The following is a 25684-nucleotide window of genomic DNA, read 5'->3' on the forward strand; positions in this document are numbered from 1 at the left end:
TGGGAGCTTCTAGGCTGGAGGAGAGGGGTGCGGCAGTGGTTCTCAATCCAGGGTGTGCCAGGATCGCCGGGCACAGCCTGGGATCCAGTGGACTGAGTACATGAATCTCGGGTGGGGCCAGGGCAGGACCCGAGAACCGCGAGGGGCACCAAGAGGCTGACTCGCCAGAGCTTCTTAGCACCAAGCAAGGTCTAGGGGCCCAGGCACGGTTAGCTTGACCAATATCAATAACTGAAACCAGTGTTTATTGAGCACCTGTTGCGTGTCCGGCAGTTCTAACCACCACCCAGAGAGGGAGGTGCCGTCACCCCACACGCAGGGAGACAGGCTGGTTTAGGAAACCCGCCCAGAGCTGCAGAGAGAAAATGGCAGAGCTGGACTCCAGCCAAGGGAGTGCCTTTCATTTGGGGAAGAAACCAGCTTCCTGAGGGAATTCCTCCTCCTCTCCTAGGACAGCGGAGGGAGGGTGTCTTCAGATGCCGGCAAGTACTGCGGACTTCCTGTCTTCTGGGGATAAACGGAGATGAAGCCCTGAAAGAGGCCACTGTTGTTTCAAGGATACCAGAGGAATCCCCTGGCCTCCCTCCTCCTTCAGAGGAAAGGATTCGGGGTTTTGGTCATTGCCTAGAATGGAAGTTGCTCTAAGTGAAGTTTAAGAAATCATGGGGCTGCCCTGGGGACTGTCCCATTCTCAGGCGGCTGCTATGGAGGAGAGGAGGCTCTTGCCGCAGCCACGTCTGCAGGTGGGGGTGGGGACTGGAGAACTGGGTGCACGGGCAGACCGCGCTGGGACCATCCACCCAGGCCTAGGGCAGGGGGACACGGGATGCCTCCCACAGGCGCCGGGCCAGCTCGCCGGCCTGCTGCACCAGCATGTCTCTGGGGATGACAGACAGGTGGAGGGCCAGCAGCTCGTGGCACTTGACAGACTCGGCTGGGTGGCCCTTGCTGTAATAGCGCAGGAGCTTCCTGGGGGAGGAAAAGGGAGGACGGGATTCAGGGGCAGGGCCGTGGCACTCCCCTCAAAGCTAATGGCCTCCCCCAGCACCACGCAGGTACCGTCACCTCACGAGGCCCCAGTACCCAGGCCAGCGGGGCCTTCCCCACCCCTCGCTGGCCTAACCGTACAAGCCTCAGCCGCAGGCCACTATGGTCCTCCCACCTTTGGGTCATTACTGCTGAGTGGGGTCTGCTGACAGAAGCACCCTAAGGATGCCACAGAACCATCGGGGAAGTTTGGAGCCCCAGAGGAGACATTTGCAGATGCTGCCAAACGGGGGCCAACAGCAAGACGGGCATGAGGCACACGTGCTCCCCACTCGCTCCCTCCAGATGCCAGCCAGGCCAGGCTGTGAGGGGCTTTTCACAAGGGTTTGTTTCTAGATTCTTGGGGGGCATTTCTGAAGGAGAAGCCGCTCCCCCAGAGGGGAGCTGGCACTTATCGCCCAACATCTGAGCACGCACGGTCCTCAACAGCCTTCTGAATCGGTGTTACCTGTAGTAGTCTCCGCCCAGCATGCCCACGGGAGGCGAGTCATCAGAAAGGACAGGCACCTCGATTATCTGGAGTTTGTACCCCTGAGGAAGGAGGAAGAGCGTCTTGACCGGGGAGGCGGAGGGTGTGGTGGGAAGAAGGAGGGCTTGGGTCAGACACGCCAGGTTCATTGCCTGGCTCTGCCCTGCCTGGCACGTGCCTGCTGCTGGGAAAACGCCCGGGGCTCTTGACCTTGTTTTCTCATCTGTGAGGAGGGTGGGGGAGGGGGGGACATTAGAAACAAGGTTTATGAAGTTCCCAGCACTGCGTCTGGCACGCGGTAGCTCTCATTCCCATCGAAGAATGAACGGGGTCAGCAACCAGCACATGCTCAGGAGGGCTGCCAGGAAGGAGGGCGACCGGGGGAGGTGTCGCTAAGAGCAAAGCGTTATCCAAAGGCCCGACTCTCTCTTTAAAAACAATGGGAATTCCCAGGGTAGGCTCTGGAGAAGGGAATCAAGATCCACTGGGCACCCGCTGTGCACCGGGCACAGTCACAGAGCACCTCCGAATGCTCACGAGGGCACTGTGGGGTGCACCCTGCAGGTCAAGGGGTGGACTTGGCAGCAGCAAGTGGCCGCCCATGATGGCACAGCTGCAGCCAGACCTCACACTGTCTCTCCCTACCCCACAGCTCCACCTTAGCCTATGACCCAGTGGGGCCAACCACGCACATGAAGTCGTGTCTTGCCCTAGAGGTCAAGGTCAAGGTCAAACATACAGTGGGCACTTATGAAGGCAAAGAACAAAGATGGGAACCTGCAGGTCAAAAAAGCTGCGCCTGGGATCTGGCTTCGTCACCTGTGATGTCGGTGGCCCCGGCCATGGTGTTCGATCTCCAGGGCATCTGTAAAATGGGGTCACTGCACGGGCCAGTGTGGATGTGGGGCTATGAGAACAGCAGTGAGAGACCCCAGTAACCGCGCTTCACTGTGGAAAGGCAGGACCAGCACCTCAGGGTCCCCTCTTGTCAAGTGCAGAGAGAGGGAAGGGTATCAGGAGGGGAGGAGACAGGAGAGCTGGGAACGAAGGCACCTGCGGGTGGAGGGAATGACCTTAAAAAAAAGAGCTGGAATAATGAATACTGGTGACAAATGAGAAGGAAACAAAGAACAGGAAAGGAAAGGAAAGGAAAGGAGAGAGAGAGAGAGAGAGAGAGAGAGAAACGGCGAGACAGCAGGGGAGAGAGGGGCCGGGGCGGACGGAGATGATAACCCCCCTGTGCGTGCACTGTGCTCACAGTGGGGCCCCGCGAACAGCCCAGGAGGCCAGAGACCTGGCCTGGGCCTCACCGAGGGCAGGTGGCTGAATTGCTCTGAGCCTCCATCTGCCTGCCTCTACAATGGGAACGACAGTGTGCCAGGCTTTATAAGCACAGCAGGTGACACTGAGGCACACGATCCGAGCAGCCATTCTCACACAGACAGGGCGTGCGTCTGTCTGTTCACACATCACCTGGACGTTGCCTTGAACGACAGTATGAACTTTTCAGACAAATGGGTGGAGGGGGTCACAAAGTCTGCTCAAAAACGGGACCTCTGAGTTCTGGGTCCCAACCAGCTGTACATATCTGTCAGCTCTGGCAGGGATGAGAAGAGACAGACTGAACACAGTCCAGAAGAGAGGAATCCAAGTGTTACAAGAAAGGGAAGCATTTCCGGACTGTGCTGCCCCAGGACCTGGCCACACCCACCATCTCGTTCTCGAACCACAGGAAGTAGGAGCAGTAGAAGTCCCCGTCCTGGAACAGCAGCGTGGTGTAACCCTTCTGCAGGTATCTGCGTGCCAGTCGGATCAGAGACCATACCTGGGGAAAGAAACGGAGGCATCCGTGGCTGCCCTGACAGCCATGCCTGAGGGTTGGCCCTCTCCCCATGGCAGGGGCAGAGCTCAGGTTCCCGCCTCCAGGGGGAAGAAAAGTACTCAGAAGAGAAGCTCCTTGAAGGCCAGGGGCCTCTCCTGCTCTGCTCCCTTAGTGCCGGGGCATGGCCTTGGCTCAGAGCAGGAGCTGCATAAGTCCATGTTGGATGGATGGTGGATTACTCCTCTAGCTACTGTGATGATAAAATATAGGTAAAAATACTTTATATAACTTTACTATACACGCCAGCCATAAATTAGCGAACTCATTGTTCAAACTAGAAAACAGCTAAAGACAATTAAGACAGTGGGAGATGAAGGGGTGCCCACTTGCAAACCCCTCCTTGCTGTCTTGGGCACAGGTTCTAATGTTGGGCAGGGATTTGAACACGTAGAGCGCCCTGATCCAGGCACATCCTCTGCTCCAGGGCGAGAGCCAAACCAGGGCTCGCCAAGGGGTCTGATGGAAACACGGTGCCTTAGAGCCCCTCCGCCCCGTTCTCTTTCCTAATCCGAGGACTTCCTGATGCCGCCTGTGACCTGCGTGAGGGAAGCAGGGAAGCGGCAGGGACAGCAGGCTCCCCCCCCTCCCGGGCTGGGGAAAGGCCTGTGAGCACGCCCACCAGAGCCCGGAGCGGAGGCACACACCATCTCCTCCAAACCTGACCACAACGTAATGTCTAATTTAATCTGCAGACAAATACGTGGATTTACTATATTTTCAGGAATGCAATCGGACAACATGTATCAATAACCTTAAAAACATTCCTGCCATTTGACTTAGCAATTCCATTTCTGGGAATCCATACTGAGAAAATAATCAGAGATGAAGACAAAGACGAATGCACAAAGGTGTATACTATGGAATTATTTATAATAGCAAAAGCCTGGAAACAATCTAAATGTTCAACACTGGGGAAATGGCTAAGTAAATTATGTTACACTCACATGATGGACTGTTGTGGGGCTGTTAAAAATCATGTTTATAAAGAATTAATGACATGAGGAAATGCATCTGATATAAAGTAAAGTGAAAATGTGGTAAACAATTGCATAGACAGAAAAAGCTCAACTATAACAAACGGCACAGAACGACGAAGGAGATGTCCCGAGAGAACCCGACCACCTCCGGAACGAGGGATGAAGACGACGCTGCGGCTGGCGGGACCAGCGCATGCTCGGTGGGCTCCACCTCGACGTTACGCCACACGCTGCGCTAAATGTCGTACCTGCACCTGCAACCTTTGCGATAATTCCATGACACCAGCAGTGTTGTCATTCTCTTTTACAGAGGAGGAAACTGAGCTTAGACTAAGGAACACCCCGACCACACGGTGAGTGAGAGCCAGAGCTGGCTTTCCAACACGGGCCTTCTGTCACTCATCTTATTTGAACTATTATGATATATATACATTTTGGATGCAAAAAGTGTGTGTGTGTATATTCATCTAGCTTTTCAGGAAGTGGCAGAGATCCTCTCTCTTCTCTGCCCAAAATACCTAGTGTGCCATGAAGAAGTCAAAGAAAAGAAAAGAATCCCCAGAAAATGCTTCCCTAGTAGAAACCTCTTAGTTTTAAGTTCCGATAGACAAATTGAATAAGCTATGTTTCTTCTGTTTTAGTTAACAGGACAGTACATAGTGGGCATTTGCTTATGCCAGGCACTTTGTTACTGCCTGGCCGTTTCCTACTCTGACCTTGCTGTCCAGACTCTCCTAACGCAGGACATTAGCAAACACTCAGGAAGCTACCCCCGAGCACTGACCAGGGCCCTCGGGCGAGAGAGACAAGCCACTATTCCTAGAAGCTCGCGGCGCTGGGAGTGGATGCTGCCACAGAAGAAGAGCAGGGGTGAAGGTGAGGTGTGCTCCAGGCCTCACGGGGGCCCTGAGAGCAGGGGGACTGGTCCTTCCTGGGCAGAGTCAGGCTGGCGCACCCCGTCTGACAGGCAGCAAAGAGTGCCTGGGCTCGACAGTGCTTACCTTGGTTCTGATGAAGGCGGCGAGAGGCCCCTTGCCCAACTCTGCTGAAGTCCTTTCACCGTTGCTGAGGGACGGGGCCACCATCTGGCCAGTTGTGCGGTCTATGTAGATGAAGTGCACCAAGCCTGGGAAGTCCTCTAGGTAGGTGAAGGTCTGAGTTAAGGTGCTTGTAAGCCAGGAAACGGGAAGTGCGCTTCTCTGTCCCTAACCTAGGCCTCCAGCCAGGTAAAGCAGTAGAGTCTGAGACCAGGACTAACACGGTCACCCCACAAAGGTCTCCACTCCAGCCAACTCCCTACCCCCTCCTCTCCCAGATCTCTCCCTACCTCCAAACCCCCAAACCCAAGAAGTTCTGAGATGCTAGTACAACGGATCCTTGACGGTAGAACATTTAACACAGGGAGTTCTAGACCCGACAGGAACATGATATGCTCGTATTTTATGGTTTTCATGAGGGACGGGTTTAAATTATACACACGGTGAGGCTGGCGTTGAGGACAGAGCTATATAGCTAATGAGTGAGCCTAGCTGACCGCCCAACCCACACATCTTACGGCGATTTTGTTCATCTCTACGCTTCACCTCAAGAGGCCAGAAGTTCCCATTTGAGAGGGGAACAGACCCCCAGGGAAGGGCAGTGGTTCGTGGCTAACGAGGTTGTCATCCCTTTCATCTACATACTGAAGACAGAAGTTTCAGGAGACTGGAGACCAGACCCTTTAGAAATATTAATATAGGAAAAGGTGTTTTATATAAAGTTCCAGAAAAACTAGTATAAAGTTCAATAAAACTAGCACGTTATAATGGGTCAAGTAAGTCTTGGACGCATTTCTCCTTTTCTTTTCTTTGAAAACTGGGATAAACTTATTTCCTGCCGGCCTTCTCCGAGCCTTCACATTCTGCTGTGAACTGCGCCCTCTAAGGGGGAGGCCATGGCTCTCAAACCAACCTGGCCCAGGACCCCACCCCTTGCGGGATACCCATTGCCGCTTTGCTGGCTTGACAACCCTGACATAAAGGAACTCTGAGGCGCTCATGAAGTAACTCTGAGACACCGGGGGTTTCTGAAATTTCAGCCTCAGGGCGTTCCTGCAGAGAGCACCCAGAACACTCTCGCCTATTATTTTCCTTCAGACAAAAGAAGAAAAGATGGAATATACAGTCTCCCGTCCTGAAGCCACAGTCCTTCCGAGTGAGCAGATGGGGGACACAGGCAGACACGAGGGGCTCGAGGCTCAGACACCGGGATATGACACCATGGTGACGTTCCTCCTGCTCTTCACCAGCAGGAAGTCCTTCCAGTCCACCAGCTTCTCTCTGCAGGGGAAGCAGGGGCAGGGGGGTGGGGGCGTGAGGTGTGCCCTGCCCTCCCCCTGGCTAGTGCAGGGCCACGCCCACACTTACTGCATGAGCGTCTGGACCTGGTCCTGCAGGTGCTGGGACAGCTGTGGGCCCCCCCGGCCTGGGGCGGTGGTCAGGAAGCTGAGGCGGTAGATGGCACAAAGCTGCCGCTTCACCCTCCCGCACACCTGGAGCAGTCTGGGCGCCGAGAGAGGAGAGCGTCACGGTGGAAAGGGCCCTAGAAGAGTGTGCTCCCCAGTGTGGTCACCCTGCTCCTGCACTGATGACAGACACAGCTGATGAAGCGTACCCCCCCCTTCACTGATCCAGGAGGCGGTGTCCCAGTTTTTCCCAAATGTTGCATTCCAAATACTTGGGATGAAATTCATGGAATCTCAGCTAACCTCATGGTTTACTTCACCAGTAAGCGAGGGGTAGTGATGCGCTTGAGGTCGCAGTGTATCAGTGCTGAAGCCAGGCTGGAACCCGGGCCTTTCACCCCAGTGCGGGAGCCTCACGGCCCTGCTCCTCAGCCTCTAGCCTCTCTGCTTGCCAATCTCCCGCTGGCACCCGTGGGCTGCATCCTGCTGTCCCAGGACCCCTCTGCCCTCAGAAGCGTCTTCCTGGGCACTCTCTCCCACTTTGCCTGGGGGAGACTTGCCTTGTGCCCTAACTGGCCCCCTTGTCCTCAGAGCCCACAACTCACTCCCGGGATGATCCGGGTTCACTTCTGGAGAAGGCCTTGGTCTTGAATTCCAGCCAGGTGCTCTGTAGGAGGGCAGGGGACAGGTCAGCTTACTATGTTCCCACAGTATAGTCTAGCAGAGACCTTTTTTACATCAGGCTCTGAGAGGGTACTGTGCTTCCTGATGGCTTCTTTAGGCCCAGCACACATCTGGCCTCACACAGCCAAGGCCTGCCCCCCCAACACACACGCCCCCACCAGCTCTCTGCACCCCGCTGTACATGGTCTACGTACTTGGCAGACGTTTATTTAAAGAGCAACTTCTGTGTGCCAAGTACTGGGCTCGCTGCCTGGCTGGCACGGGTACATAAAGTAATGCTGTCAGAGCGAGAGGTAAGTGACTCGAGGGAGGGTGGACAAAGGCGCAGAAGCTGGGCCGTCTCCTTCAAGGAGAACTCTGCATTCTAACACAGTGCCACTGAGATGCCCGAAGCACTGCAAGATGCTGGGCGGCCTTCTGACCGCTCTGAGTGGAGAATCTGGGTCTACCTGGGCCTGGGGCTTCAGTGGCTGCTCTGCCTCCTCCAATCCGACCAACGCCCCTGCAGCCACAGAGAATCTCAGCTCCTCATAGAGACTCAAGCAGCACCAGCTGCTTAACCCAAGTGACTGACCCCCCTGAACTTCCTTCTAGGTGCCTGACCAGACTGTGCCGGCTTCCCACTGCTTACGCACTGTCCCTTATCTCTTGGCCTTGTCTCCCACCTAGGCTCTAAGCCCCCTGGGGGTGGGGGTGGGCTGCATCTTGCACTTCTGTGTGACCTGCCATGCTATAAGGGCATCCGGGGTAGACTGCGGGCCTTCATTGAGTCCTTGGGTTAGGTTTTTGTTCTGCCACTCACCAGCCGAGTAATCTTGGCCAGGTTACAATCTGTCTAAGCTCCTGTCTCCTCCCATAACACATGGGAACTATGATTAGTGTTCTGCCAAACTCACATAAAAATGTTCTGAAAAATGTCAATTTTGTTATCATTTCCTAACTGGGAAACAAGGATCATGAAGAGGCCCTGCCTCCTCTCCCTGAGGTGGGCATACTGGAGACCCGAGTCTCACCTGAATCTCTTGCCCTCCGCGATTCTTGACAAACTTGTCCATCCTGTGGCGTAGTTCCCCCATGAACGGGTGGGCCCGCAGGGAGCTTCCGGCCTCCTGTCCCTCCTTCAGCTTCTTCTCCAGCAGGGAGAACCCATCCAGCAGCTGGAACAGGGCCATGGCCAGGGGCGTGCCGGGGCTCTAAGGGAAGAAGTGCAGGGCAGGGGCACAGGCCTGTGTGGAAGGTGTCCAGGCCGCAGTGTCACTGGAGCAAGTAGGCGGCACTCGATCATACCTTGGTCAGGAGCACCATGTTGATGCCTGGCCACAGGGGCAGGCAGTACATGGTGTGAGGCACCATGGGGCAGTAGCTCTCTTTCACACTGGCATCCAGGAAAATCCTTCTGGGATTGGAAGGTGCTGGGGAGCCAGGGATCAGCGTTTGGAGGGTGTCTTCAGCTATCTGCGGAGGAAGAAGAGCTATCGTGGGAAGGGGCGGGGGACCTGTCTGGCCTCCTCCCCATGTCAGATCCACCCACAGCTGCCCATTCGCCATCCTCCCTTTGAATCACAGGGAGCAAACGTTTTAGCTCCAAGAAATCTCAGCTCTTTAAATCTCTGCCCTCTATTGAAACCACCCTAGCAGCTCCAGTTCTAATGTCTGTCTCTCTTTCAGCTTATTCTGGGCCTTTCTGCCCAGAGTCGAGACTGGATGCCAAGCAGGGATGGTGTGTGGCAAAGAAGGGACAAAAAACACAGGAAAAACAGACAAAGGTGGAGTGAGGGGGAGAGGCTCCTTTCCCATGTGGTCACATAGATGGAGGCATTTAAAGTTAAATAACATTCTGTCATTTCGGCCTTTCCAACGGGGGAAACTGAGACAAAAAATGACTCAATGAGCAAGACTGTGGCCTTATGCAAGGCTCTAAGAAAGCCTTGAGTGGGCAAAAGTAGAGCATTAAGGACATCATTAGAAATGCCACCAAAACTTCTCTATAAGAATGTCCCTACAATCTTACGATAACAGCAAAAAACTGGATATAATGCGCTAATTGTTCTGGGGATTTGCTAAATAAGTAATAACATGCATGTGATAGACTCTTGAACACTTAACCATGCTAATGCTTAAAGGAAAAAAGTATAATGAGGTACATTAGGATTCAATTTTGGAAAAAAATGTCGTTTGTATGTATATATATATTCATTCACAGGAAAGATTAAAAGGAAATACCAAAAACTCTTAAAAATAGTTGACATCTGAGGGTGAGATTGAGAGTGATTTTTATTCCTTTTTCATACTTTACTTTTGTATTTCCCAATTTTTCTACAACAAATATATTTACTTTCTCATTAAAAAAAAATGAAAATTAAGTTAGATGTTCGCACCTAAGAACAGCGAGGAGGGTGGGAACTTCTCGGGAGGCAAAATCATGTTTCACTCCCCGCACCCCAGGCCCTGCTTCTGGGCCGAGCTGTCTGTCCCCTACACGGGCCAGCCCCGTGGCGGCAGAAGGAAGGCTGGAGCTGGGACAGAGTTACCCAGTGAGAAATCCCCAGAGTCCCCAGTGCTCACTGCAGCATCTCAGATCAGCTGGTGCCCCTGGCGCACTCCCCTCCCCCAGGAGAAACTCACCTGGACCTGGGGAGCATCAGTGGGTGGGGTGCCCCCGTCCAGCCAGACGGTGCTACCTGCAGGCCACGGGTAATAAAATAACAACATAAATAATTGGAAAATGTAAAACATGGCCCGATAGCATGCCAGAAGGGAGGGTGGAGTAGAGACGGCCCCGCCCTACCAGCAGCTTGGAGCACCTGGCAGGGACAAGGGCACTTGGTGTGGGTTGGAGCAGCACGGCCCTTCTCATTCCATCCCTAGCCAGCAAGTGCAGGTGGACTCTGCGGCACCCGGCCTAAAGCAGCCTGGGCTGGGAAGAGAAGCCTCCTTCTCCCCGAGCTGGCTGCTGGGAGCAAGTGGCTGAGGGTACACCTTGCAATGTGGCGTGGGGGGTGGGGCATGCTCCTCAGCCCCCTCGTCCACTCCCTTAACCTTCTTCTTGTTTCTGCCCTCTCTGCTCCTCCAGGTCCCTCCCTGGCTCTAACAGCCTCTTCACTAGGAGGCAGCACACACACACATCTACAGTTCCCATCAGTTAGCCAACCAGCAAGCTTACAGAGCACCTACTACGTGCTGGGAATTGAGCTAGACTTCCTTTCCTAGTACAGCTCACAAAAACCTACTGAACCCAGTATATATTGGAAATATGTTTGTAATGATAGTGTTCTCTCATGGTTTATTGCAAATAATTATCATTTATAACCATGTTTCTCTGGGGAAGCCTATCCCTATGTTTCAAAAACCTGATTTACAAATGGATGAGTGCAACTCAAGCCATTTGTTAGCTGTGAGTTCTATACACTGTGGAATGGCATTATTTACAGCTCTGAGGCAAAAGAACCAACTACTCAAAGAAGCGGGTGAAGAGGAAGATCGTGATGAATGAGGGAAGGGAACAGTAAGAAAAAAAGGGAGCTTCAGCCATCACCCCAAAGCAGTGCTTCTCCATGTGTTTTGGGCTCATGGAGAGGCTTAGAGAACTGAGGACAGTTACAGACCCTGGCTCTAGAGAAACGTACAAGTATATACAAATTGGCACATGATCTTGGGGGGGGGGGGTCCCCAGGCTCCTTGCCTGGGACCTAAAGAACTTCTAACCTCGTGGTTTTCAACTGTGGCTGCACGTGAGACCTTTTAGAAATCCTGATGCCATATCCCAACCAGTTAAGTCAGCATCTCTGGCACAGGCCCAGGTGAGCCCACTGTGCAGCCAGAACCACTGCCTGAACCTAAATCTGTGCACAGCAGTGGTTCTCACCCTGAGGCTCATTGGCCTCCCTGGAAAACTTCTAGAATTTACCTGGGCCTCAGCTCTTGGACTATGGCTTCACTGGTCTGGCTGAAGCTGCCCATGTCATTCCACTGTACAGCCAGAGGTGGAAACCACAGGTCTAAGGGGGCCGCACAGTAAATTCCTTTCAAAACTCAGTCCCTGAGGAGTTTCTCCTCCTGCAACCCTAGCCTTCTTTCTCCTATCAGATGCGTGCATGTCCCCTTTCCTTGAGCACTTCAGTGATGCCCACCCAGTGACTCCAGCAGTCTTGATTTTGGCTCATCTATTTCTCTAAGTAGTGTTATCTCTTTTATTTTGTTGACAGCATTTTGAATATTTTTACCCTTACTCTTTGAGAAAACAGGTAAGATACAAACTATAGAGACTGACTATTTCCATTTTAAATCACTGTACTTGAAATCAAATGATTAATTTTAATTAGTTGATTACTTATTAATTATAAAAAAGAGAATACACATATAAGAGATTAATTTTAAACTGAAAGCAACTTGTCATAATAAGTGTTAGCAATCATTGAGTGGCCTTCACAGTCCCTGAATTCAAGCTGGAGCTGGCAGCGTAGATGGAGGGGCTGCTGCGGTCAGTGTCCTGTGCTCTAGGAATCTGGGTGTCTGGACCTGGACACTTACAAGGCAATGACTTCACTGAAGCCTAAGACAGCCTCCTCGGGGCTGCCAATTGCATTTCCCCCCACTTTCCGCCACCAACCCCCTCCACCCCCTCATCTCCCCCTCTCCCCGCCAGCCCCAACCCCCCATCTCACCTGAACCTGAACTATGCTCCCCAGGGGAAGGAGCTGGTGTGAAATACTCCTCAAGGAGGGAGAAGGTGTCTGTCTCCTGGGCGAGAAGGAAGCAGCTTGGCCTTAGGGACCCTGGTCCCTGCCCTCCCAAGAGGGGCAGACCCTCCCCACCTCTTCCTTCCCCAAGGGTGCACAGAACATACGGTCCCTGCAGAACCCCTGGCCGGGCCTGAGGAACGAGGGCTCCGGGGCTGCTGCAAAGGGATATGCTGGCTGCTCCGGGGCCTCCGCGGGGAAGGCTGAACATGCACAGGAGACGCTGGTTAGCCCGTGTCCCACAGGCTCCTCCCCACCGGTCCCCCAGCCCTGGTACTTCACAGCACAGCCTTCAGAGCAGAGGGACAGGCATAGCCCCATTCCACCTAGTCAGTGTGCATCCCTACTCCAGGACCACTATAATTCCATCACATTGGCATCCAAAACAACTGCCACCACCACCAATGATAATGAGGACGGTGACAGAGGTGGCTAGCGCTTACTGAGTGTTCCCTACGCCTCAGGCACTGTAGGGCTCTGGGTAAACTGTCCCCTTTAATTCTCAAAACATCCTGGAGAGGTAGATGCCCTCGCCACCCCATCGCACAGATAAGGGAATTCAGGTTCAGATGGGGCAAGTACCTGCCCAGCTCACACAGCTAACTAGTGAAGCTAAAACTATCTGACTCCAAGATTCTTCACTTTTAACCCATCAAAGCACACACATTCCGGAATTCTCCTTATATGTGAAAGCAGCAGGAAAAACGCCACGCCCAACCACATGCCCAGAACTGTGACCCAGGAACCACGGCCTCCCAGCAGCCTGCCCAGCACCCTCCAAACCGGTTTTCTGGGCCGCCTCCCCGATGGCCTCCCGCTGCCTAAGACCTGAGTGTCGTCATCCTCTTCTGTGCTCTCGCTGGGGTAGAGGTCCTGAACCAGGAGAATGAGGGCAAGGAGGTCAGCTGGGCGCAGGGAGCCGGCGCTGTGGCTGCAGAGAGAACAGGCAGCTGGTCAGCACCTGCCTGGTGTCCCTGGTGCCCCGCAGGTGGCAGTGGACAGGGACAGGTCAGCTAAGGGAGTCTCTAGTACGGTCTCGGCCCTTAAGGAGTTTATGAATGTGCCGGCTGACTTCATCCTTTTTGGAGGAAGGCAAGGTATAAAAGTTAACTCATCAATTTTTAAAATAAGTTATATTAAGAAAAATCACCAAAGGGAAACCACCAAGAGACCTATCTTCCTATCAGGAAATCCTAAATTCAGACACTGAGACAGTGTTACAGGAAGAAATAATTCAGAGAAGGGAGTGAGCTAAGGGGGGTTGAAGACTGGGAGAGTCTGAGGCTTCACAGAAGAGATGTGTCCAGAGGGTTTTCTTGGCCAGGGAAGTGGTGCTTTCCAGAGGGGTGAGTGTGAGGGCCAGGAGGCCTCGGGCTCACCTGGAGTAGAAAGCCAGCAGCTTGGAGTGCACGAGCAGGAAGGCGTGCAGGGCCTCTTCGCCAGCCCGCGCAGGGCTGGAGTTCACAGCCTGGATGATGTGTCGCTCCAGTGCCTCTATGCACAGCTCACAGAGCTGGGGGTGGATCAGCCGCTCCACAGCCTGACCACAGGTGGGCAGGGAGAGGAAGCCACGTCACGCACCACCCTCTCCTGCTCCATGACCCTGGTTGGTGGGTACATTCACACTGAGCACAATGTGTGCCAGAAACTTGGGAATGGGAAGACTCAGACCAGCATGGTCTCTGCCTTCCTGAAGCTTATAGTCTGGTCATTAGACTCTAGTGGATGACTCAGACGATATGCAAAGAAACAGGCAAAATAAGTGCCAACTTTAATAAGTGCTGTGCGGGAAATACACAGGACTAGAGAAAGTAGCATAGACCTACTTGGGTAAGGTGTACAAAGAAAATGTCCCTGAGGAGGTGACCCTTAAACTGACAGCTAAAGAACAAGAAATCCTGTCAGAGGAAGTGGTGTGGGGAGAATGCTGCAAGCATAGGAAAGAGCATATGCAAAGGCCCTGAGGTGGGGAGAGCGTCTGTAGTGATGCTGCCCAAATGATATATAAGGCTTGCCCTATGCACTTCTAGTAAGTACATTAAAAAGTAAAAAGAAACAGATGAAATTACTTTTAATAATTTATTTTATCCAACATATCTAAAATATTATCATTTCAACATATATTATAAAATCATTATTAATGGGAGGTTTGACATTCCTTTTTTTGTACTAAATCCTCAAAATCCAGTGTGTATTTTACATATACTGCATAACTCAACCTAGACTACCGACGTTTCAGATGTTCGACAGTCACGTGTAGCTAATGACTACCTCACCGGGCAGTTAAACGTAGAGTGCTCCTGAAATGGAAAGAAGTCCCAGGTGGCCAGTACACAGTGAGGGATGACAAGAGAGGCAAGAGATGGGGCTGGGGTGAGACAGGCAGTGGCAGATCACACAGGCGTGGTAGTCTTGAGAAGGAGTTTGAATTTTATATTAACTACATTAGATTACCTCCGAGAAGCCTTTCCTGATGTCTCAGAGAGTTGACAGTGCCAACAAGAGTTGTGCCACTATGAACTTTGATGAGAAACCTAACAGGGCAACACCTAGCATATTTTATTGTATTTGTTAGTATAAATATAGAGCTGCTTTCCTTTCAAGGGCAGGGTCTGTGTCTTTACTTATCTCGGTATTCCAGGGCCTGGCACACCTCTTGGCATAGAGTACGTACTATAAGTTTATTGGAAGAATGAGAGAATAGGGCATAAAAATGAGTTCCTTCAGATCTGTTTTCCAGTTGATTAATTCTCTTTCTAGCTATGTCTCATCTATTATTTAATCCATCCCTTGAAGTTTTCATTTTAACAATTGTGTTTTTACTTCTAAAATATCTACATGGGTTCTTTTTAAGCTTTCATGTCTTTTAATATTTCATATTTATTTTATATTCTGTACCTAATGATTCTAGTATATCAAGCTCCTTGGACTCTAAATCTCTTGATAATTGATTCTCCTCTCACACATGGTGGCTTGTTAAATTGTGAGCTCATACTTGTTTGCTATTAATCTGTCCTCTAGGGTTTTCAAAGTATAGTTCTCAGACCAGCATAATCAGCATATACCTTGGAACTTGTTAGAAATGCAAATTCTAGAGCATCCCCACTTACCATTCCCAACTTAACTAGAAAAGTGAGGCCCAGCAACCTCTATCTAACAAGCCTCCAGATGGTGCTGAAGCACACTGGAGTGTGAGAGCCACTGACCTAGAGAGAAATCATGTTTGTCTATAAAAGGGCCAGGGAGTGCTGCTGACAACAGCCACTTGAGCTCCTTGGATCTGGGCTTAACGTAGGAGTCTCAGGCTTAGCTCCCCACAGTGCTGCAGGCCTCAGTTGAGTTTTTTGGTTGCACTGTTGGTATTATCATCTGCACTCAGGCAAGCTTGCCTTTAGTGCTGTGTATTTTTCACTATTTTCTACTTCAGTTTCAGCTCAATCTACTTTTAGGGGAGGGGTTCAGAGTTGAGGGGACTATCTCAGAGGTTTCCATAATTTACTGTGAGCCTAAACACTGCTTTAAAAAGTCTGTTTTATCCAACAGCCAGCTGTTTTATTGTAGAAAGGTCTATCAGAGTGTAATCCACCATGTGGCCAGAAAGAGTGACCCTCTAATGCATGAGTCCAAGGGTCTGTCTGTGCCCTCACTCATTGGCTGGGGAAGAGTCAGGGTCAAAACATGGTCTTAAAGCTGCACAACCCCGCTGATCTGACACTCCTACAGCCTGAGGTACCCGCACCCAGTAGTCACCTCCACAGCAAAACACTGCTCCTGCTCCCGCAGGCGGCTGTAGGTCCACAGCAGACTCTGGAAGTGCTCCCACACCCGGACACGCTGCTCCAGGTCAGGGGGCCGCAGCCTGGGGGTTAGAGTGGGAAGGACCCATGAAAAGGTGGTTGTCCTCAACCTCGACCAAAGGAGCACAGTCCTCGCTCACCATCAGCGCAGGGTAAGCTCACATGACATAACCAAATAACCGGGAGAGCCCAGACTGCAGAGAGGGCCGTGCCCTAGCTGTGGAGTGGAGTGGTGGGCACAGAACCAGGAGCCACACGTCTGAGCAAATCGCTGCTCTTCTCAGTCTCTCTCACACAGATACGTTAACACAAAGCCAGCTGGAGACCTGGGAAAGTGCCAGGAAGGCGCCACGGGCAGAACGTGAATGGGCAGCTTCAAAGAGGCTGGGCATAAACTGCCTGGCCTCAAGAAGGTGTTTAGCAATAGATGAACAGGGGACCAGTCACAAGGACTCACTCCTTTCGGATAAGCTGGCCGTCCACAGTGACCAGCCCGAAGTGCACTTCGAATAGGCACTTGAGCACACGCAGCTTCTGCCGCAGGTCCCCCTCATCCTCCGTGTGGTCTCCATTGATGGCGATGAACAGGCATTCTCCAAACTGTAGGTACAGCAGGCTTATGTCAGCCAGTCCCAGGGGACTCTCCTCACCTGCCCTGATCCCTGGGGACAGTGAGGGAGGCTCAGGTTCCAGGGGATTTGGTTAGATACAGTTTCTGCCTTCTAACGGGGTCTAAAGTTCAAATCAGACAGAAGCTTGTGGACTGTTCATAGAGCCAAGGGAAGAGGAACACAGGCCCCAGGACTCACACTTACCAGGTGAAGGACGTACAGGTAGTTCCCATTTTCTGTTGAGAAGCAGGTGTAAGTGTCTGAGAGCTTCTCCAACATTGTCATGGAGGAGATGATGACTGGGGCTAGGAGGGTGCTGAGCTGGTCCTCTAGGGCAGGAAGCTGCAGGAAGGGACAAAAATAATACTGCTTAATGTGCCAGACACTGGAGACAAAGGAATGGGCAAAACCCCAGGCCTAGCCACCAAGAGTCTCCATAGTTTCAGACCTTGCGAGGGTATCACTGTCTTGACGTGCAGTGGAGCAAAAAGACTCTGTCCCTAAACTTTGGATGGCAGTAGGAAGGCTGGGAAGGGCCAGCCAACTAATTGTGCTGTTCAGGCTCTGAATCTAGAAGGAAATGTTACAGGTTTAGGCCATATTTCCACAGTGGAATGCCTTCAGTATTTAATGGAGAGCTGGCCGACTCTAACAAAGTTCATTACATGTACCAAAGTCCATGCCATTTGCTGCAGAAAGTCTACTGTGGGGAATGTACCCTAAGGAAACTGATCAGAGAGAGAGGCAAAGACACATGCACAGCGTTCACTACAGCATCATTTACAACAGCAAACAACAGGGAAAATGTAAATGTCCAGCACCAGGGGAACAATTAAATAATTAACAGTACATCTAAATGATAGAAGAATAGACAGCCACTTAAAATAGTGGAGTGTTTTGATGGCATGGAAAGCTCCTCTGATACAATGTTATGTGTTAAAAAATGGTTGTGACTACTCTGCATTTAAAAATGCACAGACAAAAATAAAGTACTGAAAAAATATTAAGAAAGTCAACACTGTTAAAGTCCTAACTTTTGGATGGAGGGATTATAAGTAATTTTCTCCCTCTACTTTTTATGTTTCTGTACTTTCCCTATTTCTATATAAAGCATACTTTTACTTTTTATAAGCTCTTCCCCCATCCATTCCCTCTGCCCTCCAAAATAAAAGAACAAAACAAACCGAAAAGAAATTGGACAAGTGTGTTGAAAATCTTCAAATAAAATGGGATAAAGCTAGTGGAATGAAAATAGCTCAAATTTGCAATTCTGGAATATAAAGAAAGGAGGAAAACAGCTGATCTTCCCCAAGCTGATTCGGGAACTTTGACTGAAATATGGAGAAAGCAGTCCTAACTCTGAGCTGGTGAAATCTACAAGGAGCTGAGTAAGACCTTGTTTTGAAAAACAAAATAGGCACACGGCCAGGGGCAATGTAAGCATTTAAAATATGAGCAGGACACATCACCGTGCAATGTATTTTCTTCCAACATTCTTGGCATTCAGGAACCAAGGTCTGTGTCCAGCTGCTACAGGCTGTCAGTCAAGCTTGAACAATGGCTCCTCTTCGTCATTCAGGTCTCGGCTAAGATGGCTTCTCTTCCGACCACCCTAAGGTCACTCTGCCCCAGTCTACAGACCATTTATCTATCACTCTCTGAACTCATGGTGTTTATTTAGTTCCTTGTATGCCATTCCTCATTAAGCTTCTAATTCCATGAAAGCAGGGGCATATTGCTATGTTCACTGCTTCACTCCCAGAGGCTGGCACACAGTAGGGTCTCAATTAACGTTTGTTGACTGAATAGTCCTCCAGAGAGGCAAATGTTTATTGAATTATTCACACACAACAATTTTCTTGAACTGTCATGAACAAATTATATTAATAGAAAAGCAACTTAAAAATCTAGATTGTATACAGCAACTTATCTTGAAAGTGGTAGCTTTTTCTGCAGGTGTAGCAAGAATTTTTTTTTTCTTTTGGTGGGAGGAGATGAAAATATTGGTGCAGGCAGAGTGTAAAAGGACATTTTCCTTTATTAGTTGGTGGAGTTATAAAGTGGTACAATATCTTTAAATGGCTTTTGAAGCAATGCTTTTATTTTGGGGAATTTATCTGAAGTAAAAAATAAGATGTTGGATAAAATTCAAGCACAAATGTTCCCTACAGCAATAGTTACTGCAAACTAGAAGCATTATGCATGTCCAGTAACGCGGACGTGGTTAAATGATGATGCATTTATTCATACACTGAAATATGTTTCCACTGAGACTTATGCTTTTGAGAATACTTAACAAAATGGAATAACGCTTTAGATATAATGGCAAATGAAAAAAACAGGAAACAAAACTATAAATGCAGCATGATCCCAACTAGGTATAAAAGTTAAAGACCCAAAGAGAACATATTAAAGAGCTAACAGCTACAGGTAGTAAAATTATGGATCTTTTAGAAAAAATTGTGTTTTTTCTAAAATTGTGTTTCCAAATTTCCCACAATTAGTTCATATTATTTATAAGACCAAGAAAAAATTGTATTGTATACATACAAAACAAAACTTTAAAGACTATTTTCTTTATACTAATCATTTAGAAACTAAAAAGTCAATTTATTAGTTCCTTTGCCAGGTTTTTATTAAAGAGGAAGAGAAACATTAAAAAACTATTTGAAATGATAGCTTAAGAACTGAAATACTTAAAAATTCTTAATTTAAAAATGATATGTGTTGACTGCTAAAAAGTAAAAGAGTCTAACAGGCAGATCTGTTTTTAGTTTCAATTAAAGCACTTAATGTCCATAAACTCAGATATCGTGTTTTATTCCTAAAGACTGTGACGACAATGTTAGTAATGGGTAGGTCCGCTGGAGCAGGAGGGACCTTGGGAAGCAACTGGTCTGTGTTGCTGCAAAAATGGAAGAACTTCTCTACTGCACCCACAATAGAGACTTTTTAATCCAAAACTGATCTGGAAGAATTTTTATTTCAGTCAAAATAAATGACTCCTTTAAAATGTAGAGTAGAAATTATATAAGTGAAAATGACAACTACCTCTGAGTTGTAATATTAAGAAACTGAATATTCAAATGCCAAAAAAAACATGTTAATCCATACCTTACGCCATATTTAAAAAGTCAAGATGGATCATTAGACCTAATATAAAATTTAAAACCATAAAACTTACAGAAGAAAATATAGAGAAAATTCTTTGTGATATTGAGTGGGGCAAAAATTTCTTTGATATGGCACCAAAAGCATGAAAGCAAAAGAAAGAAAGAAAGAAAGAAAGAAAGAAAGAAAGAAAGGAAGGAAGGAAGGAAGGAAGGAAGGAAGGAAGGAAGGAAGGAAGGAAGGAAGGAAGGAAGGAAGGAAGGAAAACTGGAGTTCTCAAAATTAAAAACTTTTCTTAGAAAGAAACTGTTAAATGGATGCAAAGACAAAACAAAGATTGGAAGAAAATATCTGTAAAACATATCTACTAAACGACTTATATCTAAAATAGATAAGAAACTCTCAAAACTCAACATAAACAAGAAATTATCAACCCAATAAATATGGGCAAAAGATTTGACCAAAAAATTCATTAATGAAGATATAAGGATGGCAAATATGAAAAGATGCTCAAAATCATTAGTCATTAAGAAAATGAAAATTAAAACACAATGAGAGTCTGTCATGAACAAATTATATTAATAGAAAAGTCACTTTCTATTAGATACCTATTAGAATGACTAAATTTAAAAAGATTGATTGTAGCAAGTGTTATCGAGGACATGGAGGAAACAGAACTCTCACACACTACTAGTGAAATATAAAATGATACAACCTCTTTGGAAAAGTTGGGCAGTTTCTTAAAAAGTTTAACATACAGCAATCTGATCCAGCCATGCTACTCTAGGGAGTTACCTATGAAAAGTGAAACCTGATGTTTAAAGAAAGACCCATACCTGAGTATTCACAGCTGCTTTAGGTGTAAGAGTAAAAACTGGAAAACTCAGATGTTATCATCAACAGATAAATGGATGAACAAACTATGGGGTACTGACCCAACAACTGCTCAGCAATGAAAGGGAATGGACTGCCAATACACGCTACAATAGGAATGAATCTCGAAATAATTAGGCTGAGTGAAAGAAGCTAGACCAAACTAAAACTAAAACCAACCCCAAGCATCTACTATATGATTGCATCATATAAAAGTCTATAAAATACAAACTTGTCTACTGTGCCAAAAAGCAGATCTGTGGTTGCCTGAGTTTGGGGGTGAAGGAGGATCACAAACTTTTGGGAGGATGGATATGTTCATTTTATTGACTGTAATAGGTTCACAAGTATATGTATATATTAAAGTATGTCAAATTGTACACTTTGAGTATGTTCATATTAAAGTGTATCAATCATACCTTAAAATAGCTGTTATAAAAATTAATGTGCTCGGCTTATGCTAAACTTTTTAGGTAGAGAAACTGGTGACATTAAGTTTCTGCTGTGGGACCAATATTCTAGCTCTTCCTTCCCTCGTTTAGCCCAGTGAGCTCTGGGCAGGTGTACGGGGTATGATCACTGCACTCAAGAGCATCAAGACGCCATACTCTGAGGATGCGGGCAGAGTATGAGCGATGCTGGGCTGGGCCAGGATGGGGTGGCCAGGTTCTCTTGCCTCCCGGCCTTCTGGTAGTTCTGTGATGCCCCCTCCCATCCATTCCTCCTGTCCTGCACTCACCTCTTCTCCCTCATTGTCTGACGGCCCAAACTTCAGTCGCAGACTCTCTTCAAACTCCTTATCCGTCCAGTAGAAGAGGACCTCTGCACCCTCTGTGGCCACCAAGATGCACTTCATCTGCCAGGAGGAGGCAAGGTCAAGGTTACCTCCCAGTCCCCACATCCTTAAGCTGGGCCAGAGCAAGGAAGAGGATCATAATCCCAGCAAACACCTACTGAGCCCTTACTGTGCACCAGGCACCACCACGAGGGCCTTCCTGGTGTTACTTCACTGCACTTTCATGACTTGATAAAGTAGGAACCTTCGGCTCCTCCCGTTTTACAGAGCAGGATGTGATGCAGTTTGAAGCGGCAAAGCTGGGATCCAGACCCGGGCCTGTCTGATGTCAAGGCTGGCGCTCTTTCCTCTGTGTTATCCAGCTTCCCTCACCATAGCATCAGACCCATCACAGCCCTACTGGAACCAAACGTAAAGAAAGACCCAGCTCTCGATCTGGACACGGAGTCAACTGCACAGGGAGGCAGACTTGTAGCGCCAGTTACAGCCTGGTCTGGAATGGAGGGTAGCTAGTGTACCTCCCTCTGGGTAGTCCAGAAGTGTATTTATTAAGTCAAAAACAGCTCCAGAAGACGTGATTCAAAGCCCACAAGGAGTAGATTCAGCATTACAAGAATTTCATTCAAAAGTTCCTCCTGCTCTGGGTGGAAATGGAGGCTGCCTGACCTTGTCCACATTCATTTTCACACCTGCTTAGCCACTGACTGCATCCTCAGCTACACCCACAGTATCTCTGGCCCTTCCCAACCTCCCTCCCCACCACCCACTCGGCTATCCTCTGTGCTACACGTTTTAAGGCTTGATTATACAAAATGAGTTCTATTATTCACCAACTAGTAGACTCTTAAGCCAGAGCTTCTGCCATGGTGCCTGGTTTCCCTAGGGTTCAGCAAGTCAATGATCCTTGCAGCCTTGGGGCAGTCTGCCCAAGCCTGATGAGACCAGAGCTCTGAGACCAGCTGCTTGCAGCTGAGACAACCCCAGGCAGCGGCTGCACACCTCATTGCGTACCTCAGTGTGCCACACAGACATGATCATGTACATGTGCTAAGATGTGACAATGCTTAGGAAGCTCTGCTCTGACTTTCACGAGCAGAGGTCCAGGTTCCTCAACAGAACCATAGGACCTTGCAGTCTTGGACTCGGTTACACTCTTTTGGATATCCTACATGGCCAGCTTAGTGGTACTTACTGAATTCCCCTCAAATCTCTGGTTGGTTTATTAACTCCAACTTATAGCACCTGGCCTCAAGGTGTTTCTGGCACAGTGAAAAAGAGAGAATGGAGCCTAAAGCCATGGAATTGTTAAACACAGGCAGAGACTGAGAGAGCAACAAAGTGTGAAGAGGTTGCTGATTAAGGTTAGGATGACCTGGAAGAGGCTCGCCTGGGACTCCAAGGTGAGTGTGACAAAATTGAGAACTCGAGGGACCAGCCCAGTGGAAAGGGAGAGTAAAGGTTGGGAATGGTGGGCTATGGAGTGGAAGCTGAGGTCAACAGCCAAAAGCCCCTGTAGGCTAAGGGTGTGGGAAGTGACGTGCTAGTCATAGACGGGTGAGGTGAAGGTTTTGGAGGCCAGTCATGTTGGTGTGGGGTAATGAGGGCCCACTCCTTGATGGAGGCCAGGAAAAGAAAGAGAAGATTCAAGAGGTGTAGCTTAGAGACACGGCAGGCCTTGATGACCACCTGGATGCAAGGGAGGAAGGAGAGAACGGGCAGTGGTGACATCAGGATGCACAGCTGGGCAGGGGGCAGGGAGGAGAGGGCTCTGCAGAGCCCGGGAGTCCACTGCTCACCTCACTCTGTCCACCTCCCACAGCCCCACAGTAGTCCCAGAGTGGGTGCTGCCTGCCTCTGTCTGTTCCAGGCTGGGCAGGATCATCTACCTTGGCAAGGAGCAGAGTGGAGCTTCCAGCAAGCCAGAGGTTCAGAAAGGGCTGCAGTACCCAGACTCGGTGACCAGCTCATGGAGAACAGCATAGCATCCTGGGTCCTGCAAATGCTTAAAACAGAGAGATCATGAGGGCAAGCACAGGTCCTCATTCTGACTATTGCCTGTTTCTGGGAGTGGACAAGGTAGGGAAGGATGGAGTGGTTAAAAGTCTCTTTCTGGCCATGAGGCAATCTGTTCAGAACATTCTGCTCATGGCCAGGAGGCGTCTGAGTACCCTGTATCTACTACAATGGAGAACAGGAATCCAGTTAGCACAGTCCTTTGGACGTAACAGGTGCCCACGAACAAGTCCCACTGTTTCTTTCCAAGCACTCTTATTTCACTGTGGGTCGCTCAGAGCCATGGTGCGTTCAGCAAACCTGTCCTGAGCAGCCCCAAGGAGTGTGCTACGACAGGGTGGTTAGGGAAGCGGTCTCAGCAGGAGAGGAGGTGTCCTGGGATGATGTGGCAGTAAATCAACACAAAAGGAACCTGAGACCTGGTTCTAGTTTTGGCTTTGCCTAGGCACTTAAACCTCTCTGAGCCTCAAACTACTGCTGTGAAACCCAGGGAAAATCGCCTGCTACACCTTCCTACGGGGTTATAGTGACTATAAGCAGGCAGACCGCCCTTAGCAAACTCTTATTTTCTTAACATAGAGCGGGGCTGGGGGTGTCTTTATTCTTATTTCCCAGTTACCCTTGGTCAAATAACAGGAAGAACTAAACTGTTTCCAGATCTTTCACATTTTGATGATTAAAAGACAGGAACAATATAAAGCTTTAGCTTAATTAGGAAATTAAACATTGTAAGCAAATTAGAGGCAAGAAAGGGCTTAGAGGATCAGCATGTTTTGCAACATAACTGAGACTTCATACAACGCCAGCATGACTGGCCTTAAAGTCTTCCCATAAAGATGGGATGCTTTTTAGTGGCCATTAGGTTCTACTTTTTTAATTCCAAAAAGCCTGATGGAAAGAGAACCTCGCTGGAGTCATTTTGCGGTTTCCCTGTTCTCCTGTCTATCCCGCTCTCAGGAGGAAAGATGAGCTTCACTGCAGCTCCAGATGGCGCCGGCCAGCCTGGGAGAACCCCCGGGGCCCATTTGCATCATCCTGCCCAGCAAACCGCCTCTACCGCCGGCCGCTGCTCCTGCCTCCCCGCAGCTCCGTGTTGGGCCCTGCTCCCTCGGAGCCCGGGCCTTGCCCCAGCTGGGCTGGAGGACGAAGAAGGGGAACCCGCAGCGCGCGAGCGAGCAGTGGGCCGCCGCGGGGCTCCTGCCCAATGGCAGCCTTCCTGCTCGTCCCGCAGTCTACGCAGCAGTTTCGCCCCGCAAACACCGCCGAACCTCACAGCTACCCTGGGAAGGAGGCCCGGCTTGTGGCGGCTGCCCCACTTCGTAGCTGCAGACACTTTGGGTCTGGGAAGTGAAGCGACGTGCCCACGGCCACACCGGCGGGATGGGTGAGGCTGGGGGTGGGACCCGCTCCCGCGCTTCCGGGGGTGCTGCGCGGGGGTCTGGGAGGAAGCCTGGCCGCGCACGGCATGGACGGCGGAGGCCCGGGCCGTCCAGGAAGCCCACGTACCCGATCGTAGCCCAAACACCAACCAACCTACCCCGGCCCGGTGGGCAAGCTTCCGGGATGGCCCGCGTGACCTCCCACGTGACCGCCCCGCCCGGGGAGGGGCTGGAAGCCGCGACTCTGCGCTTCAGGTTCGAGCCCCGCCTTGCCTAGCTTCGCTTCTGAGGGCCCTGCAGTTCGCTCATGGTTGATCGGCTGTCTGGCTCAGCGAGCTCTGACTCCTGCCATCCTGTGGCCACCTTCCCTCTGTCATCAAGGAGGACGTCGAGGTCGAAGGAATTGGGGGACTCACCCGCAGCCGGCCGGAGCACCTGCTGCGTCCGACACTGTGCCAGGCCCTTTTGCCATAGTTCAAGCGATTCCCTCCTGAGGCACAGGAAATATCCCCATTTAGCCCCAATTTACAGAAGAGGAAGTTGAGGCCCAAAGAGAAGAAACAACTTGACGAGGGGCTGGGTTAAGGATGAGAACCCAGGTCTTTACCCACCCTCTAGCTTTAATTACTGACGGCAGTCCTGGGGCAAGACCTGCCTGTTCCCCTGGCCTCCTAGGGAGGAGACAGGCTGCTGAAGGGCCCAGTTTCCACTAGAGTGCCTACGCTGGAATTTCTTTTTAAGGGCTCTTAATCCATTTAGGCGGAAAGGGGAATACACATTATGGGCTTTGTTTTGAGCCTGTGTTTGCAAGATATTCTTTAATTGTGTGTATTTGTAGTGGCTGAAGGTGTTGAGGGAGCTGA

At 49.8% G+C, this 25684-nt stretch overlaps 1 protein-coding gene across 9 annotated transcripts; it reads right to left on the reverse strand.

The window, feature by feature from the left end:
• Positions 1-224: 224 nt before the first annotated feature.
• HPS1 (HPS1 biogenesis of lysosomal organelles complex 3 subunit 1) lies at positions 225-25050 on the reverse strand. Of its 9 annotated transcripts, none has more exons than XM_036222447.1 (20): positions 24980-25050; positions 23316-23431; positions 21373-21489; positions 16854-16991; positions 16496-16638; positions 15992-16100; positions 13621-13781; positions 13070-13172; positions 12349-12444; positions 12167-12242; positions 10128-10183; positions 8790-8957; positions 8516-8695; positions 7424-7485; positions 6781-6915; positions 6628-6693; positions 5377-5521; positions 3228-3341; positions 1496-1578; positions 225-969 (listed from the first exon to the last, which is right to left on the reverse strand). In XM_036222447.1, the coding sequence occupies exons 3-20, from the start codon at positions 21487-21489 to the stop codon at positions 807-809; spliced, it is 2115 nt and encodes a 704-aa protein (XP_036078340.1). In that variant the 5' UTR covers positions 23316-23431; positions 24980-25050; the 3' UTR covers positions 225-806. The 9 variants fall into 9 exon arrangements, with proteins under 9 accessions (XP_036078340.1, XP_036078342.1, XP_036078341.1 ...); XM_036222449.1 differs by lacking the exon at positions 24980-25050 and adding an exon at positions 24949-24967; XM_036222448.1 differs by lacking the exon at positions 24980-25050 and adding an exon at positions 24722-24927.
• Between the last annotated feature and the right edge of the window lie 634 nt (positions 25051-25684).

Source organism: Rousettus aegyptiacus, unplaced genomic scaffold (assembly GCF_014176215.1).
Source record: "Rousettus aegyptiacus isolate mRouAeg1 unplaced genomic scaffold, mRouAeg1.p scaffold_m13_p_6, whole genome shotgun sequence".
NCBI lineage: Eukaryota > Metazoa > Chordata > Mammalia > Chiroptera > Pteropodidae > Rousettus > Rousettus aegyptiacus.

Coding starts and splice junctions, on each gene's coding strand:
- HPS1 (XM_036222447.1), bottom strand. CDS start 21,489: ATGAAGTGCATCTTGGTGGCCACAGAGGGTGCAGAGGTCCTCTTCTAC. Junction 16,992..21,372: donor CAGACAATGAGGGAGAAGAG/GTGAGTGCAGGA, acceptor CCCTTCCTGCAG/CTTCCTGCCCTAGAGGACCA. Junction 12,243..12,348: donor CCAGGGGTTCTGCAGGGACC/GTATGTTCTGTG, acceptor CTTCTCGCCCAG/GAGACAGACACCTTCTCCCT.